The sequence below is a fragment of the Oncorhynchus mykiss genome, chromosome 8, assembly GCF_013265735.2.
Source record: "Oncorhynchus mykiss isolate Arlee chromosome 8, USDA_OmykA_1.1, whole genome shotgun sequence".
Classification (NCBI taxonomy): domain Eukaryota; kingdom Metazoa; phylum Chordata; class Actinopteri; order Salmoniformes; family Salmonidae; genus Oncorhynchus; species Oncorhynchus mykiss.
The window spans coordinates 71,433,238-71,453,482 of NC_048572.1; the positions used below are offsets into that span (position 1 = coordinate 71,433,238).

At 41.7% G+C, this 20,245-nt stretch overlaps 1 protein-coding gene across 1 annotated transcript; it reads right to left on the bottom strand.

Moving 5' to 3' along the window:
* Positions 1-1,106: 1,106 nt before the first annotated feature.
* LOC110530476 (homeobox protein GBX-1) lies at positions 1,107-3,500 on the bottom strand. The gene is made up of 2 exons (XM_021613574.2): positions 2,792-3,500; positions 1,107-2,154 (listed from the first exon to the last, which is right to left on the bottom strand). The coding sequence occupies exons 1-2, from the start codon at positions 3,237-3,239 to the stop codon at positions 1,640-1,642; spliced, it is 963 nt and encodes a 320-aa protein (XP_021469249.1). The 5' UTR covers positions 3,240-3,500; the 3' UTR covers positions 1,107-1,639.
* Positions 3,501-20,245: the final 16,745 nt, after the last annotated feature.

Below are 20,245 nucleotides of genomic sequence, written 5' to 3' on the forward strand. Positions count from 1 at the left end.
TATACTTGAATACAAAATTAATTACATACACATCAAAATACGTTTAACATGAATCTGTAGCGACCAAATGAAGTTGCAGCTGTGAAAATGTATTCTGTATTCCTGAGTTGCTTATATACATAAAACACACACACACACACACACACACACACACACACACACACACACACACACACACACACACACACACACACACACACACACACACACACACACACACACACATACACACACACACTGTTCAGTGTTCATCCTCCCTGGTCTGGTCTCCTCAACTCCTATAAGGATGTATGTTTTGACCGTTCTAATGGCGCTCCATCACTCCACCTCGAGACAACATGCCCTCCTAAAGATAACTGCTGCTTCCAGTCACAAAACCCTCGTCTGTTCTCTCCTGTATCTCTGTCTGCTTAATGAGAACCTTCATTGAATGTATATCACCAACGCCTAGATAGGGCGAACTGCTGGACTTTGCACACAGTAGGTGAAGTGGAATATGATTTAGTATTCAGTAGTATCAGTCGTCCAATTATGTAGCTAATCCACTCACGATAGGAGACACGTTTGTATTTTTTCAAGACCTGCAATATCATTACATTGCAAACTCATCCAGGCCTACAGTGTGCAAAAATGTCTTCATATTCATGCCAGATATTACATAGGTATACAATACAGACGTTTTATTTACTTACTATCTGAAATCAATAATATCAGGTTATTAATGCCTATTTTACAAAGCAAAACAACTTTTGAGATTGAGATAATATATGAGAATTTCCATAACTATTATGAATATGTGTATTATAATCAATTATCAATTATATTATGGTTTTATTATTTGTTTATTGTTATAGTTCACTTCAAGTTTTAGTAGGCTATTAAAATACAGTGTCATGTAATAGCCTAGTGGTATTTTACTTAATGAATGCGAGGAAAATATATTCTACAGAAAGATAGCTCACTGTTAATTTTCTGAGAGCAGACAGATGCTATATATAAAGCACAAATCACCATCTCTAAAACTATGGCTAAAACAGCAATAATAATGCATTTAGATACATACCTTTAATATAAATTGATTTAATAAGTCAATATACTTTACAGTATTTCCTTGTTTGGTTATTTATTTTTCTTCACATATTTTTTTTCTCTCACAAACAGCTGGCGAATACAGTTCTTACAGTAGCCTACCAAAAATGAAAACTTTGTAAGGTACATGCAACATGTGATCAACGAAACGATACCAAATACAACAAGTTTGAAATAGCTTCACATGAAGCACATGCAGATAATAAACAGAACATTTATAGGCCCTAGATATAAATATTTTAGAAAATAATGTTTACAATCTCATTTCATAGCGGCTGTCTGTGTCACCCGACACATAATATTTACAAATGTACAAACAATAAATAAAACATGATATCATATTTGACCAATTCATTAATCTGCCAAGCGATAACATGATATCCTATGTTGTCAAGTTAATCGGTCATTATGTCTCTTGTGATGTAAAAAGTAATCTTGCTGACCAAAAAATTCCATCCCTTTTTGTGCTTCATGCATTTAACAACCCAGAGCTTTCTTTTGTCAGAATTAATGTCCGTTTATTTTATAAAGTTGAGGCCAGGATAGTTCATCATGGCCTTGTTTGCTCTATCTGTTGGTGTTGACTCCTCACGGCAAACCTGTTGACGTGCACTGGAATGGGGACCACAATTTTGGGGTTTCTCACAGGCTCTCCCGACCTGTTATTGACGTTTCCCGCTTTGATTCTTTTCCATTTGGCCCTACGATTCTGGAACCAAATTTTGACCTGCACCTCGCTCAATTTAAGTGCGTGTGCTATTTGAGAGCGTTCGGTGAGCGAAAGGTACTTTTTACAATGAAATTCCTTCTCAAGTTCAAGTAGCTGCTCGCTTGTAAAAGCTGTCCGTCTCCTTCTGCTCTTTCCTGCTGAGCTTCCTGGTGGTAACGCTTCCTGTGACCCGGGTTTTAGTTTACTCTTTTGGGATAAAGAACCACAGTTGTTCCCATCGGAGAAGCTTTCGTTCTCGCTGTCGACGGCAGAGCTGTCATCTCGGTCACTGCAAACTGCGTCTGCTGATTTCAGGTCAAACTTCTCATCGTCAGAGCTGTACAATTTAGTCTCACCTAAAAAGTGACAATGAAGAAAGACAACATATATTACAACCAGTTATGTTCAGCCAACACGTTTACCTCACAAATGCAAATGAGGCATTTATCTCTTTAAAAATTCAGAGACATTGTCTTGGCCACATAGGCCTCTAAAATGAAAATGGAATAGGCATGTTGGAGAGTTCGTATTCTGCGGTATTTTCGCAAAAGGAAATTAGTGCCATTTATAACACCTGTATTAAAGTAACATTGGCCAATGTCACGTTAAGTAAAAAACTGTGTAAAATTATGCCTAATGTAACAAATAGATTGAAGACAGTGTTTCACAAAATTGAGTTAGGCTACACAATTCGACTTAATACACATTTGAAAGTGTGGTTTGTCATGAAACAATGTATTTGTGGAATAGTATGTTATGATGACAATTTCAGCCTTCGAAAAAGTGTGGATGGTGTCTTAAATTTCAGCATCATATTTGCCTTGGATAAACTGCGTGTAACTTTATGCTCAGCACCGAGTGTCTTTTTGTGTTGCTAAATGTCCATGCAGTCCAGTCCAAACTCTAATTTGGATGACGTTTGCGCGTTTTACGCATTTAGGTCTCAACGTGCCAATCTAACGGAAACGTATGGACACTGGGACTGGAGTTTACCTGGCATAGTTTGAAAAGTTTCCGAGAAGTTGAGTAAGTCCGATCCCTTGTCTCTTCCATGCAGATCGTCTGAGAGGGGGCTCTCTTGTCTCCTCGTTCCAGGGTCGGCACTTAACCGAGGTCCGGGGAGCTCTTGGGGAGGATAGAAACTATCCGGCGGATCCGAGAAACTGGGCAGTGTTGTCGTGAGAGCCACCATGGACGGCATCCCCTGTCCCAAACTCGCACAGAATGTGTTGGTAAGACGTCCAGCGAAAGATGCCAACGGCGCCAAAGGAGGTATGCCAGAAGGTAAATGTGAATGAGATAAAGATTGAGGAATCATCAAGGGTCTGTACGGCATAAACATCGGGTAGCCAGTGTAGAGCAGGTGTCCCGGCCGAGGCTGCGGAGTTCCTATCAAGGAGTCGATCGAAAACGCCGTCCCTTGGCCGCCCGGTCTCTGCATTGTGAAGAAAATTGTGGCTTATTTTTTCGAAAACTCAGGCGCTCTTCCTTCCCTCAACAAATCGCAAAAACCTTAGATTCAAAGGTCGAGTGAAGTTATTAGGTCCCTTCGCTGTGATGTTATCCCGTTGACTAACCAGCTCCTCGAAACCTCCTCAAGCTTACTGAAACCTGACGCTTTCTTGTTTTGTGCCCACTCCCTGTCCCTCTATTTGTCACACACTGAGACATAAACACACGCTCTCCCCCTCTACCTCTCCCTCCCTCCACTTCTTTCTCACTTCAATTCAATGGGCTCTCCCACACGCACAGAGCGAGAGCCCTAGCTTATCATCTGCAATACAAGAGGAATGAAAGGGGGTGTACCCTGGGGACTCATCCATCTTCCTCAAATTACGCTTCATTTCCTTTTTCAGTGTCGGACTTTTTGGCCGACTCGAGAGGCGGTAGTTTCCCAGTGGATACGGAATAGACGTCCCCCCCTCCCCCCCAGCCCTCCACCCCATTTGCCCGTCCACATTGACTGGAAGTGATGTGAGAGACTGCTTCAGCCCTTACCCTTCTATAATCGTTGACCACACCAACCCAATCAGCTATTATTAATTTTGATTGATGATAAGTAATTACTTTGGATTCAAGGGATGACATAAAACAACGGTGCTTTTGTTGAAATGTTGCGATGTATGGCATCGGGACGGATGGCATCGGAGTGGGCCGGAGGAGAGGCAGATGTTTTTCCTCTCTTGAAAGAGTAAAGCTTTTCTATTCTCTCGAGCCAAAACAATGCGTTTGGCCTTAGAAAAGTGCAGTAATAATTATTCCCTAGAGTGAGTTATCCTGTACAACATTTTGTTCTGATAAAAGACATACACGTGAGGTAAACGGCAATTTTAAAACGAGTCGGCGCCGTTTTGAAAGTGGCATTTTGGAGACTAAACTTTATTCGATTAAAAATACAACAGGGTACCAACGTGCTTGTATCTGTAGGGCTACCATTAAGTTAGTTGTATATGCAGACAATCATTTTTCAGGTTTAAGATAGGCCTAACATTAAACTAAAACACGCACTTAACCCGAGAACAACACTCGCGCATGACCCCCGCTTACTAACTCGGATTTTGCTGATAGCTACTTTATTGCGGAAAAAGGTACTTACAATGACTGTGATATATGATTGTCCCACCAAGCCATCTTAAGACGAATTCACTAACTTTAAGTCGCTCTGGATAAGAGCGTCTGCTAAATGACTAAAATGTTAAATGTAATGAGCATGCATCCTAAACTAATTGCCAATTAAATGTGGAATAGTTAAAATTATGCATCGACGCTTTCAGGGTTTTGGCCACTCATTTTCTAAATGCTTATACGTTTATATTAAAATCAAAATGTGCAATAATGAAAAATCACGTTTCTCTTTTCTTATAAGTGTTGATTTAATCGGATATCATTTTACCGTTTATATGCCAATGCTTGATGATGATTAGCCTCTATTGAGTCCTTGGGGCGCGCGGGCACTCCAACTGGCCGTCTGATTGCATGAAGACATAAACATATCACCAACCGAGTCTGATTAGCAATGGAGTGCCAAGGGATGCTAATTATTCTTATAATTGCAAATGACTCCATTCAGCACCACCTTGCTTTGAACTATTGAAACCAGATAGCTTTCCTCTCCCGCGCGCTCCTCTCCTCTTCGTTTTTTTAAGAGTGGAGTGGACTCTGATTATATAGTCTCCAACCAGAACCTCCTCATACCTCCTCAACTTTTCTCTCCGATGTGTGATACATTCTGCATTTATGTCTAGGATTGGATTTATTCTTGTTTTCTTTCATGAGTCAGGAATCTATAGTTTATTTGATCAGTTACATTACAATTATGTCACCTAATAATCATAAATTATTGTTATTATTAGTTTCTACTGGTATATGTCACTAAGAACGGGATGATTGACTTTCCTTGGAGCCTTTATATAACCTACATTATTGTAATTTGTATTCAAGTTGTAACATATTGCTAATATATATTTTATTTTACAATCGAATTATTTTTCATTGCAGGTTTAGTTTCTTTGATATGTCTTTAGCTCCGCATGCGCTAGGCACATAGCGTAGCCTAGTTCAAGAGCCTCACTGTGACAGGTTCATTACCCAAGTCAGCATACTGTCTCCGTGTCACCACCCTCTGTCACACAGGTTCACCATTCTCCCCAAGCCGGGTGGTTGGTATTCAAAAGCATGCTACTTCTTTCCGATCCCATACAATCATACATCTGGACCTCTCCACATAATTATCAACTGGAAACGCCCACCTCACCTAAGTAGTTTTACAACGACATTTCTGTTAAATTACAAATATTGTAGAACTACTAGGCTATATTGCATTATGTTTGGTCAATGTTTAACATATATATATTTTCGTTTGTTATCCATTCAATTGTTGTCCATCCCACTATTTGCTAGATTTTAAAACATCGATAAACCTTCTTGGCAACGTACACATAAAAGCTCACTGCTTATTCAATAGTCTATTCATGATTTCCGTCCATCACTGGCGTGTTGTATTTGTCTGACACTTTTTGTAATATAAGATAACCTCCGAGCCTTTGCATGACAGTCTCTCATATTTATTCTCATGAAGTCTTTATAAATACATTTTTCAGTTAATGTTGAATTATTTCCAAAATGACTGAAGTCACAGCCTGCATTTACTTCCGTAAAGCCAGTGAAATCACATAACGTTCTAATCTGGGGTGGCAGGTAAACCTAGCAGTTAAGAGCGTGGGGCCAGTAACGGAAAAGTCGCTCGTTCGAATCCCATGGCCGACTTGAGCTAGGCACTTGAACCCTAATTGCTCCTGTAAATCGCTTTGGATACAAGTGGCAGAGATTAAATGTAATCATTTATCTTAATTATTAATGAGAAATATTCTGACCAAGAGTGACTGAGTTATAGAGCACACTTTTTTTGTTCATTTAGGATTTATTTTCTTCTAAAAAGTAGTCATTATTTCTCTACCAAATACTTAGTAGGCTATAGTTACATCCATAATTGGTTCCTTTTTGTGATAAAGCAGTGCGCACATTTTTTTTCATATACTGACTGATCTCACTATCTTACCATATATGACAAGGTGCTAAGCCAAATAAGTCATCTATTTCTCCCTGAAGTCACGACTACTTTGGGGGAAAAAGCTCAATATGTAAATATATTTCCTTTACTCCTTTATTTTACACTACATTATGCCCGTACACTTCAGTTCCACGATAGCACTATAAATACAAAAGTTACACCTTTCGTTGAAAAATATCCTAGAAAAAAAAACACAAAGCCAGCCCTCTAATACAGGACATCTCTTTAATTTGTCATTTAAAGACCACAACACCCCCTTGTGGTGAAGCGGAGTAACACGGTTCTGCTTGTAAAGCAAATTACATTTTTTCTTATGAACCAAAATAGCAATACAATGAACACAATCAATTGTAAATACATACTTTTTGACATAGATTGTTTTGCCATATATTGTACAGTACATAATGGTATCCATTTACTCACACTCTGCAATCTCAAGGATTCTGAACCCAGGAGTGGTAGTCAACTTAGTACCACAATCAGTAGGTCTGTGACGATGACCCTCCTGTGTCATTCTGCAAAACAAATATTGTCACAGACAGACTGAATTCCTAGTGTTTCCTAGTGTTTGTGCTGTAGCCTACAGTACATACAGAGCTCTATAGTGCTGGGAGCTCTCATCATATCATACCATGTATGCCATACATCCAGTGTTTAGGGTTTATATACATCCTGGCTCTATCTCTGACTCAGTGAACGTAGTATTTGAACTACAGCAGCAGGTTGTTCTTGATGAAGGTGGGCAGGTCTAGGTGTGGCACCATCTTGTGCAATTGTCCATCTAGGTAGTTCTGTAGTGTCCAGCAAGCCAGGTGCTGTAGGGAACAAGGGGTCTGCTGCAGGGAGAACAGGGACTTATAGAACCCATTGTGTTCCTGGAGAGAGATACACACAGAACAGTCAGTTAGACAGAGTCATACTCTATGAGAACATAATAGAACAGAATGAAATCGCTATGATCCTAGGAACTGACCGTAAACATATCTGGTGAAACATCCTCCACCCTGTCATCTGTAATCTTGAGGCGATCATATGCATTCAGAAAAACCTTGATTGTGCACGAGGAGATGGCAGTACTTCAGAACCTGAAAGATACATCATTGCATAATGAATATCACATTACTTAAAACTAAAAACACATGTTTATAGATACCTGGTCGTGTTGAGGAATTAAACTATAGTCTACCATTTTTTTAGCCTTACTTATTTTTTAAAACCTTATCAGTCCAAATACAAAGTAAATATTCCCACATTTTATAACTGTAAAAGGCACAATGTAAATAACACATAATACCTGCATACAATTTCCTAAATTTGATCCAATTCTCTTTTTCTGATCTCCTAAGAAACAAGTCATGAGATGTCCTCACTTCATGTTGGAGTTAGGAGGTTGTGACTTGTGACTCATCGATAGAATATAAGAAATAAACTAAAGTAATTAAACACTTGGTGAGATGAACAGATTGGTCTACCCTCTGGAGGTTTAACTGGAAATTATGCAATTAGTGCTAATTAATCTCCTATTAACGCTCCCTAATTAGGAGTCAGGCATTTTGTTCCGGAGCATGTGGTGGGTTCAGTGAATAGTAGCAGACCTGGGTTCAATTACTATTTGAAATGTTTCAAATACTTTGAGTGTTTGCTTTAGCCTGACTGGGGTGCCAGGTGCACTGGGAAAGCACAGGACTTTTCTATTGGTTCCATTGCAACAGGATAGCACAATCAAGCACAGCTAAAGCATTAGAATTATTTCTTTCAAATAGCATTTGAACCTAGGTTTGGTTCCGTGAATAGTAGTAGTTTCCGTTTCCCACAGTGAGAAGATAATTCATGTTGAGGAGAGAAATAAATTATTAATTGAACCGTTTTAGTGTTCATACTACATCATCTGTTTATTCTCAACTGTACATTCTGTTATAGTTATACCATTGGGTACATCAAGAACAATTACAAGCTGATGATTTGATTTAATTACACTTTTATGAAACATGAACCAATCTGTTTAATGTCCGGTGATTTCTACATAAATGTCTACACTATTAAGAACACTTGAATGACTGATTGAATGCACAGCTAGATTAAACAATACAGTATATGTTCAAGATGTATTGGCATGTTCTTTACACATTTTTTTTTTACTCCTAGTCCTACCATCAAACACTATTCCTTCTCTAGCGCCTGTGCTCTTAACTAGATAATATTCATAGAATTAATCAGAGATGATGGTGAGGAGGCCCTAAGCAGTTGCTTTTCCTGCTTACAGCAGGAGCCACTTCTGGCTCTTACCTTGGGCAGTGCTCCACGCCAAACCCTGATGGAGCTGTGGTTGAGCAGACAGCAGACCAACCTCTCTGGCTTGTGCTCCGTCGTGTAGGCCACCACCTTCAGAGGACCACAATGGAAATAAGTTGTAAAACATTTTTGTGTCATATCTTCGATTACAGGATGTGAAATACAATCTATCCACGTGTGTGGCTGAATTGCGTTTTTATACAGTACCAGTAAAAAATTGGGCACACCTACTCATTCAAGGGCTTTTTAAAATGTGTAGTATTTTTTACACTGTAGAATAACAGTGAAGACATCAAAACTATGAAATAACACATATGGAATCATGTAGCAACCAAAAAAAGTGTTAAACAAATCTAAATAGATTTTTATATTTGAGATTCTTCAAAGTAGCCACCCTTTACCTTGATGACAGCTTTGCACACTCTTGGCATTCTCTCAACCAGCTTCATGAGGAATGCTTCTCGATCAGTCTTGAAGGAGTTCACACAAAGTTGAAGTCGGAAGTTTACATACATCTTAGCCAAATACATTTAAACTCAGTTTTTCACAATTCCTGACATTTAATCCTAGTAAAAATTCCCTATCTTAGGTCAGTTAGGATCACCACTTTATTTTAAGAATGTGAAATGTCAGAATAATAGTAGAGAGAAGGATTTATTTCAGCTTTTATTTCTTTCATCACATTCCCAGTGGGTCAGAAGTTTACATACACTCAATTAGTATTTGGTAGCATTGCCTTTAATTGTTTAACTTGGGTCAAACGTTTTGGGAAGCCTTCCACAAGCTTCCCACAATAAGTTGGGTGAATTTTGACCCATTCCTCCTGACAGAGCTCATGTAACTGAGTCAGATTTTTAGGCCTCCTTGTTCGCACACACTTTTTCAGTTCTGCCCACAAATCTTCTATGGGATTGAGATCAGGGCTTTGTGATGACCACTCCAATACCTTGACTTTGTTGTCCTTAAGCCATTTTGCCACAACTTTGGAAGCATGCTTGGGGTCATTGTCCATATATGTTCACATACTGACTGATCTCACTATCTTACCATATATGACAAGGTGCTAAGCCAAATAAGTAATCGATTTCTCCCTGAAGTCACAACTACTTTGGGGGAAAAAGCTCAATATGTAAATCTATTTCCTTTACTCCTTTATTTTACACTACATTACGCACGTACACTTCAGTTCCACAATAGCACTATAAATACAAAAGTTACACCTTTCGTTGAAAAATATCCTAGAAAAAAAAACAAAGCCAGCCCTCTAATACAGTACATCTCTTTAATTTGTCATTTAAAGACCACAACACCCCCTTGTGGTGAAGCGGAGTAAAACGGTTCTGCTTGTAAAGCAAATTACATTTTTTCTTATGAACCAAAATAGCAATACAATGAACACAATCAATTGTAAATACATACTTTTTGACATAGATTGTTTTGCCATATATTGTACAGTACATAATGGTATCCATTTACTCACACTCTGCAATCTCAAGGATTCTGAACCCAGGAGTGGTAGTCAACTTAGTACCACAATCAGTAGGTCTGTGACGATGACCCCCCTGTGTCATTCTGCAAAACAAATATTGTCACAGACAGACTGAATTCCTAGTGTTTCCTAGTGTTTGTGCTGTAGCCTACAGTACATACAGAGCTCTATAGTGCTGGGAGCTCTCATCATATCATACCATGTATGCCATACATCCAGTGTTTAGGGTTTATATACATCCTGGCTCTATCTCTGACTCAGTGAACATAGTATTTGAACTACAGGAGCAGGTTGTTCTTGATGAAGGTGGGCAGGTCTAGGTGTGGCACCATCTTGTGCACGTGTCCATCTAGGTAGTTCTGTAGTGTCCAGCAAGCCAGGTGCTGTAGGGAACAAGGGGTCTGCTGCAGGGAGAACAGGGACTTAAATAACCCATTGTGTTCCTGGAGAGAGATACACACAGAACAGTCAGTTTGACTCTGTCTTACTCTATGAGAACAGAATAGAACAGAATGAAATCGCTATGATCCTAGGAACTGACCGTAAACATATCTGGTGAAACATCCTCCACCCTGTCATCTGTAATCTTGAGGCGATCATATGCATTCAGAAAAACCTTGATTGTGCACGAGGAGATGGCAGTACTTCAGAACCTGAAAGATACATCATTGCATAATGAATATCACATTACTTAAAACTAAAAACACATGTTTATAGATACCTGGTCGTGTTAAGCCATTTTGCCACAACTTTGGAAGTATGCTTGGGGTCATTGTCCATTTGGAAGACCCATATGCGACCAAGCTTTAACTTCCTGACTGATGTCTTGAGATGTTGCTTCAATATACCCACTTAATTATCCTTCCTCATGATGCCATCTATTTTGTGATGTGCATCAGTCCCTCCTGCAGCAAAGCACCCCCACAACATGATGTTGCCACCCCCATGTTTAACGGTTGGGATGGTGTTCTTCAGATTGCAAGCATCCCCCTTTTCCCTCCAAACATAACGATGGTGATTATGGCCAAACAGTTCTATTTTTGTTTCATTAGACCAGAGAACATTTCTTCAAAAAGTACGATCTTTGTCCTCATGTGCAGTTGCAAACCGTAGTCTGGATTTTTTATGGCCGTTTTGGAGCAGTGGCTTCTTCCTTGCTGAGCGGCCTTTCAGGTTATGTCGATATTGGTTTTACTGTGGATATAGATACTTTTGTACCTATTTCCTCCAGCATCTTCACAAGGTCCTTTGCTGTTGTTCTGGGATTGATTTGCACTTTTTGCACCAAAGTACGTCCATCTCTAGGAGACAGAACGCGTCTCCTTCCTAAGCGGTATGATGGCTGCGTGCTCCCATGCTGTTTATAGAGATGAACGTGGTACCTTCAGGCATTTGGAAATTGCTCCCAAGGGTGAACCAGACTTGTGGAGGTCCGCAATTTTTTTGGCTGATGTCTTTTGATTTTCCCATGATGTCAAGCAAAGAGGCACTGAGTTTGAAGGTAGGCCTTACATTCACAGGTACACATCCAATTGACTCAAATGATGTCAATTAGCCTATCAGAAGCCATGACATAATTTTATGGAATTTACCAAGCTGTTTAAAGGCACAGTCAACTTAGTGTATGTAAACTTCTGACCCACTGGAATTGTGATACAGTGAATTATAAGGGAAATAATCTGTAAACAATTGTTGGAAAAATTACTTGTGTCATGAACAAAGTAGATGTCCTAACAGACTTGCCAAAACGACAGTTTGTTAACAAGAAATTTGTGGAGAGGTAGAAAAATTAGTTTTTAATGACTCCAATTTAAGTGTATGTAAACTTCTGACTTCATCTGTATGCTGAGAACTTGTTGGCTTCTTTTCCTTCACTCTGCGGTCCAACTCATCCCAAACCATCTCAATTGGGTTGAGGTCAGGTGATTGTGGAGGCCAGGTCATCTGATGCAGCACTCCATCACTCTCCTTGGTCAAATAGCCCTTACACAGCCTGGAGTTGTGTTTTGGGTCACTGTCCTGTTGAAAAAGACAAGATAGTCCCACTAAGCGCAAACCAGATGGGATGGCGTATCACTGCATAATGCTGTGGTATCCATGCTGGTTAAGTGTGCCTTGAATTCTAAATACGCCACAGTCAGTGTCATCAACAAAGCACCCCCACTCCATCACACCTCCTTCTCCATGCTTTATGGTGGGAACCACACATGCGGAGATCATCCGTTCACCTACTCTGCGTCTCACAAAGACAAGGCGGTTGGAACCAGAAATCTCAAATTTGGACTCATCAGACCAAAGGACAGATTTCTACCGATCTAATGTCCATTGCTCATGTTTCTTGGCCCAAGCAAGTCTCTTCTTATTATTGGTGTTCTTTAGTAGTAGTTTCTTTGCAGCAATTCAACCATGAAGGCCTGATTCACACATACTCGTGAATCATTGATTGATGTTGAGATGTGTCTATTCTTGAACTCTGTGAATAATTTATTTGGACTGCAATCTGGTGCAGTTAACTCATGAACTTATCCTCTGCAGCAGAGGTAACTCTGGGTCTTTTTTTTCCATGTGGCAGTCCTCATGAGAGCCAATTCCATCATAGAGCTTGATGGTTTTTGCAACTGCACTTGAGGAAACTTTCAAAGTTCTTGACATTTTCCAGATTGACTGACCTTCTTAAAGTAATGATGGAGAATCTCAAATATAAAATATATTTTGATTTGTTTAACACTTTTTTGGTTACTACATGATTCCATGTGTTTTTTCATAGTTTTGATGTCTTCACTATTCTACAAAGTAGAAAATAGTAAAATAAAGAAAAATCCTGGAATGAGTAGGTTTGAGCGATAGCCCTTGTTGCCACGGACACAGTAGTATTTTTTCTAAGCCTTTGTGACGTAGGATGTGAAATCTGAAACGATTTGAAGCTGGGATGTCCCTCCTAACATTTCATTTGAGCTTCCGACCGTCCAACTCTTGACTGAACCCTAGATCACAGCCCCGGACAAAGCTTGTGCCTGCAATCGTTACATAGTAGCGCAACAGGAGAGTGGTTTCATTACGGTACATTTAGAGATCGATTGAAAGCCATGGATCTAAAATAATTAATAGATGTTAAACAAAAAACACATTAATATGAGACGAAAGGAGAGTTCCTAACGAGTTCAGGAAGCCATGTTAGAGCTCTGTGAGACATTCACAGCACTGGAGGCAAACGTTTTGATCAAGAGAGACCTTAAGAAAAAGTGAAATCTTATAGTTAGTCGTTTTAAAATTTGATTATGCTATATTTAGAAAGCATCAGTCATTTGAAGCCTTATTCATAGTTTTGTGAATAGGAAACACGAAAAAAATTCATATTTTCATTTTTATATCATATTTGTACTATGTATTTGAGCTTGTGTGCGTAAAAGTAACTACATTTCAGCAATTTATAACAAAAATGACCAGAAATGAGATTTCAACCTTCGAGAATGTAGCATTACTAGTTATTGTTAATGGCCCTCTCATGGGGATTAGATAGATTACATTTTGGACTATATTTAACTGGATAAAGTGTAGCCTGGGCTGTGGCGAGCACATCATTGCGTAACTTAAGTTGTAAGAAGAGTATCAACTGACTGGTTCATTTTGGGTTTTGTTTGTTGTTTCTATGTAGCAGTAATGGTGGTTTCTTTCTCCTGGGGTAAATGCTGTGCTGTTCTGAAGCCTGTTTGTTCACAGGAGGCTATTTCAGGGAGGCACAACAGTGACGTTATGTGATATTTTGTATGACCCAGCAAAGCCTGGCGCAGCAGCCAAATTACTTCTGTGTCACATGTAATTTGAGGTGCAGTTAACTCTAATGAATCTATCCTCTGCAGCAGAGGTAACTCTGGGTCTTCCTTTCCTGTGGCGGTCCTCATGAGAGCCAGTTTCATCATAGTGCTCAATGTTTTTTTGCGATTGCACTTGAAGAATCTTTTCCGGATTGACTGTCCTTCATGTCATAAAGTAATGATGGACTGTCCTTTCTCTTTGCTTGTTTGTGCTGTTCTTGCCATAATATGGAATTGGTCTTTTAGAAAATAAGGCTATATTCTGTATACCACCCCTACCTTGTCAGAACTCAACTGATTGTCTATAAAGCATTAAGAATGAAAGAAATTCCACAAATGAACTTTTAACAAGGCACACCTGTTAATTGAAATGCATTCCAGATGACTACCTCATGAAGCTGGTTGAGAGAATGCCAAGTATGTGCAAAGCTGTCATCAAGGCAAAGTGTGGCAACTTTGAAGAATCTCAAATATAAAATATATTTATATTTTTTTAACACTTTTTTAGTTGCTTCATGGTTCCATGTGTGTTATTTCATAGTTTTGATGTCTTCACTATTATTCTACAATGTAGAAAATAGTAAAATAAAGAAAAACCCTGGAATGAGTAGGTGTGTCTAAAACGTTTGACTGGTACTGTAAGACTCGACATTGAGTTCAGGTGCATCCTGTTTCCATTGACCATCCTTGAGATGTTTCTACAACTTGATTGGAGCCCACCTGTCGTATATTAAATTGATTGGACATGATTTGGAAAGGCACATACCTGTCTATATAAGGTCCCACAGTTGACAGTGCATGTCAGAGCAAAAACCAAGCCATGAGGTCAACAGAATTGTCCGTAGAGCTCAGAGACAGGATTGTGTCGAGGCATTGATCTGGGGAAGGTTACCAAAACATTTCTGCAGCATTGAAGGTCTCAAAGAATACAGGGGCCTCCATTACTCTTAAATGGAAGAAGTTTGGAACCACCAAGACCCTTCCTAGAGCTGGCCGCCCGGCCAAACATGAGCAATCGGGGGAGAAGGGCCTTGGCCAGGGAGGTGACCAAGAACCCGATGGTCACTCTGACAGAGCTCTAGAAGTCTTCTGTGGAGATGGGATAACCTTCCAGAAGGACAACCAATTAGGCCTTTATGGTAGAGTGGCCTGACAGAAGCCACTCTTTAGTAAAAGGCACGACAGCCCGCTTGGAGTTTGCCAAAAGGCACCTAAAAGATTCTCTGTTCTGAGGAAACCAAGATTGAACTCTTTGGCCTGACGTCTGGAGGAAACCTGGCACCATCCCTATGGTGAAGCATGGTGGCGACAGCATCATGCTGTGAGGATTTTTTTTCAATGCCAGGGACTGGGAGACTAGTCAGGATCGAGGGAAAGATGAATGGAGCAAAGTACAGAGAGTTCCTTGATGAAAACCTGCTCCAGAGCGCTCAGGACCTTCCAACAGGACAACGATCCTAAGCACACAGAAAAGATAACGCAGGAGTGGCTTCGAGACAAGTCTCTGAATGTCTTTGTGTGGCCCAGCCAGAGCCCAGACTTGAACCCGATCGAACATCTGTGGAGAGACCTGAAAATAGCTTTGCAGCAACGCTCCACATCCAACCTGACAGAGCTTGAGAGGATCTGCAGAGAAGAATTGGAGAAACCCGAGAAAACTTGTAGTGTCATACTTAAGAAGACTTGAGGCTGTAATCGCTGCCAAAGGTGTTTCAACAAAGTACTGAGTAAAGGGTCTGAATAATCATGTAAATGTGATAGCAGTTTTTTATTTTGAATAAATCAGCAAAAATGTCTAAAAATCAGTTTTTACTTTGTCATTATGGGGTATTGTGTGTAGATTGATGAGAGAAAAAAAATATTGAATCAATTTTAGAATAAGGCTGTAACCTAACAAAATGTGGAAAAGGGGTCTGAATACTTTCCGAAGGCACTGTATACAGTGGCAACCTGTCATTCAGGGCAGGGGTTTTGAGCCTCACCTATATTTGTTTGTCCGTTTTGCATGCTATTTTGGCATTAATACGTGTGACATATACGTTTGCAAACAATGTAATTTTTTTTAGAAATCAATAATTGAGTTTATAAAGCCGCATACAAACTTGGTCTATTTTTTCTTTCTTGAGTAAGGCAGCTCCAAAATGCATATGTTTTAGCCTAGCTCAGTGCTTTCTGTGGTGGTGGGGCAGCTAGCGGAAAATACGGAGCGTAGGGGTTGGTAATGTTCTCTAGTTGCGCCGTGATTGGCTCAGTGTTCTGTCACTCATGGTGACATTACGTCACTGCGAAATCTAAGGGGAGAGCTTGAAAATTCAAGCTAGTAGTGCACCTTGGGTGCTGCCATAGAGTTACATTAGAAGTGCCTATCCAAGAAGGCTCAAGGTCATTGGCCACAGATAAAATGACGTCAAATCACGCCATATCTACAGTAGCTTTAATTGGACTGATCATGTCAACATCATACTTTTAAAATCTTAGCTAGCAAGCTAGCAGTCATCATCATGAATCAAGTCAACAATCTGCTGACAACGATAGACAGCTGTCCCTGATTGATAACCCTACCAAAACATAGAAATACAAATAATAGAACATATAATACCCAACCCAAATCACACCCTGACCAAACCAAATAGAGACATAAAGGATCTCTAAGGTCAGGGCGTGACAGTACCCCCCCCACCCAAAAGGTGCGGACTCCGTCCTCAAAACCTGAACTTACAGGGGAGGGTCTGGGTGGGCATCTATCCCGCGGTGGTGGCTCAGGTGCGGGACGCAGACCCCGCTCCACCACTGGCTCACCCCACTTAGGTGGCACCTCTGGTGCGGGGACCCTCGTCGCGGGCCAACCACACTCGCCGCGGGTCTCAGACTGGAGGCCGTCGCTGGAGGCTCCGGACTGGAGGCCGTCGCTGGAGGCTCCGGACTGGAGGCCGTCGCTGGAGGCTCCGGACTGGAGGCCGTCGCTGGAGGCTCCGGACTGGAGGCCGTCGCTGGAGGCTCCGGACTGGAGGCCGTCGCTGGAGGCTCCGGACTGGAGGCCGTCGCTGGAGGCTTCGGACTGGAGGCCGTCGCTGGAGGCTTCGGACTGGAGGCCGTCGCTGGAGGCTTCGTGCCATGACTACTCACTGGAGGCTTCGTGCCGTGGATCATCACTCGAGGCTTCTTGCCATGGATCATCACTGGAGGCTTCGTGCCGTGGATCATCACTGGAGGCTTCGTGCCGTGGATCATCACTGGAGGCTTCGTGCCGTGGATCATCACTGGAGGCTTCGTGCCGTGGATCATCACTGGAGGCTTCGTGCCGTGGATCATCACTGGAGGCTTCGTGCCGTGGATCATCACTGGAGGCTTCGTGCCGTGGATCATCACTGGAGGCTTCGTGCCGTGGATCATCACTGGAGGCTTCGTGCCGTGGATCATCACTGGAGGCTTCGTGCCGTGGATCATCACTGGAAGCTTCGTGCCATGGATCATCACTGGAGGCTTCGTGCCATGGATCATCACTGGAGGCTTTTTGCCATGGATCACTGGAGTGGAGAGACACACAGGAGGCCTGGCTCTGGGAGCAAGCACAGGACTCACCAGGCTGGGGAGACATACAAAGAGGCTTAGTTCTAGGCGCAGGACTCACCAGGCTGGGGAGACATACAGGAGGCTTAGTACTTGGCCGAGGCACCGGATACACTGGGCCATGGAGGCGCACTGGCGGTCTCGAGCGCATAACTAGCACAACCCGTTCTGGCTGGATGCCCGCTTCCACCCGGCAAATGCGGGACGCTGGCACAGAGCACACCGGCCTGCAAATGCTCAACCGAGACAACGTGCACATCACCCTATAGCACGGTGCCTGACCAGTCACATGCTCGCCACGGTAAGCACGAGGAGTTGGCTCAGGTCTCCAACCGGACTCAGCCAATCTCCTTGTGTGCCCCCCACCATTTATTTTTTTTTTGGGGGGGGGGGGGCCTCCCGGTCTTTAGTGCCAGCCGTGACCCTGTGTAATCCTGGGCCCTCTCTCTCGCTGCCTCCGCCTTCCTCTCTGCTTCCAGCTGCTCCCACGGCAGGCAATCCTTTCCCGCCAGGATCTCCTCCCATGTCCAGGATCCTTTGCCATTTAGGATGTCCTCCCATGTCCAGTCCTCCTGAACCCGCTGCTCCTCCTTACCATGCTGCTTGGCCCGTTTGCTGTGGGAAGTTCTGTCACGGCTGTTGAAGGAAGTGGACCAAGGTGCAGCGTGGTGAGCGTGCATACTCTTTTTAATAGAAAAGACGCTGAACAAAACACTACAAAACAAACTGTGAAGCTAAAGGCAATGTGCCATAAACAAAGTCAACTTCCCACAAAGACAGGTGGGAAAAGGGCTACCTAAGTATGGTTCTCAATCAGAGACAACGATAGACAGCTGTCCCTGATTGAGAACCCTACCCGGCCAAAAGTCGGTCATGCCAATTGTCAGCAGTCAGCATGCCAATTGCACACTCCCTCAAAACTTGAGACGTCTGTGGCATTGTGTTGTGTGACACTAACAGAGATTTAAACACATTTTTGCACCAACTTTGAGAGAAATAAGCTTTACAACACTTTACATGTTGCGTTTATATTTTTGTTCAGTATATAAATAATGGCTATAAATTGCCATTTGAAACTGCCATGATGAGTTGCATTTGATCACGGGCTTATAAGCAATACAAACAGGCCAAGGGCTACATCCATGGCTTATGGACTTTGAAAGTGTCGATCAGTAAAAAACTACATTAGTTGGTATTGGTGCAGACTACAATGCAATTTCCTAGTTAAGCTTATTGAACAAATGCACTCTAATTCTTTCACACACAAAATGGTTTTGTATTCATTGTGATAGATAAAGAAAACCCCTCATCAACAATCACTGTCTCAAGTCTAGAGCAAGGAAACCAATTATCATGATGCCAGTTCCATTACTGTTGATAGATGTCAATCTCTGAAATTACCTCAGACATACGTCATTATTATGACATACAGTATAACTAATATGTCACGGTGTGACATAACTTATGTTAACTTTGGTGAGTTAACTACAAGGTTCACTGTAATTATTTTTGCAATATTTGAATAAGACCATATGGCTTACCTTCTCACCTGGACAGCCCGTGCATGTCCCCTCCCTGAGGCTCAATGATCAGATTTGACGTGATGCCCCAGGGGAAGAAGGGCTGCACAGCGTGCCCATCCCCCGGGTAGAGAGGATTCTGTTTGACCAAGTCATGGCACACAGCTGGGGGTCTAACGTAGGTGCGGGATCTATCCTGTCCCTGGCCTCTTTTTTCAGCATGTAACCGTTGAGTTGGTGGCTGGCCAGCTGCTTCTTGTACTTGTGTAACTCCAGCAGGTCCTCATCCAGCTGGAGGGAACACAAGGCCGTGGGGATGAAGACAAAACTTCCTCCTCCCTACATGTTGAATGAATTAATGACTGGTTGGCTTCATGCTCAGGATAGGACTGTGGGGTGTAGGAAACTGAGTAAGGGTAGTTTCTCAGGTCTGGTAGACTCTCTTGTTTTGGTCTCTCTCTGTCACCTCTCTGTTTCTCTCTCCCTTTATGTTATGGCTCGTGCCTAATTTCTGCCTCCCAGCTGTTCAGTTGAGTTGTTTTGATATCTTATAAGAGAGCCTCCCTGCAGCATGAGCAGAAGGGTTATTTTTACCCATCCCTCACATGGCAACTTTGTTTCCCCTGGTAGACACCAGCCAAAGGGTCAACCATGTTGCCACTGCTGTTCTGTGTCAAAAGACTCAAAAGAAGAAACTGTTTGAACCAGTGTGTTATTGGTAACATCTACGATTTGAGCCACAATATCATATACGATTTTAAAGGTAATAAAATCACATTTGTGTATTTTCATTGGTTAGTATTACTGTTGCAGGGCAAAGCCCCTTTGTGTTTTGACCCAGTGGCTGGGCTTACACCACACACTACAATAACAGATAGGGTGAAAATAACACATGGTCAAGTACCTTCTTTCTACATGGGACTCAATGGATGGTGAACTCATCCCCATAGCAACCAGCAGGGTCTTTTAGTTCACTGTAGTGAATCTACTGCAAATGCAAAACCTTACTCCAGTGCTATACTGTATCTAACAGTTTATTCTAATGACACAAGTAATGTCACAACAAGTGACATGCAACAGACATATTACATGTCAGCTTTGGTGATATAACTACAATGGTTAAATGGCACTATTTTGACATTTACTGTATGACTAATAAGATCATGTTGAAATACTCATTGACTCTTCTTC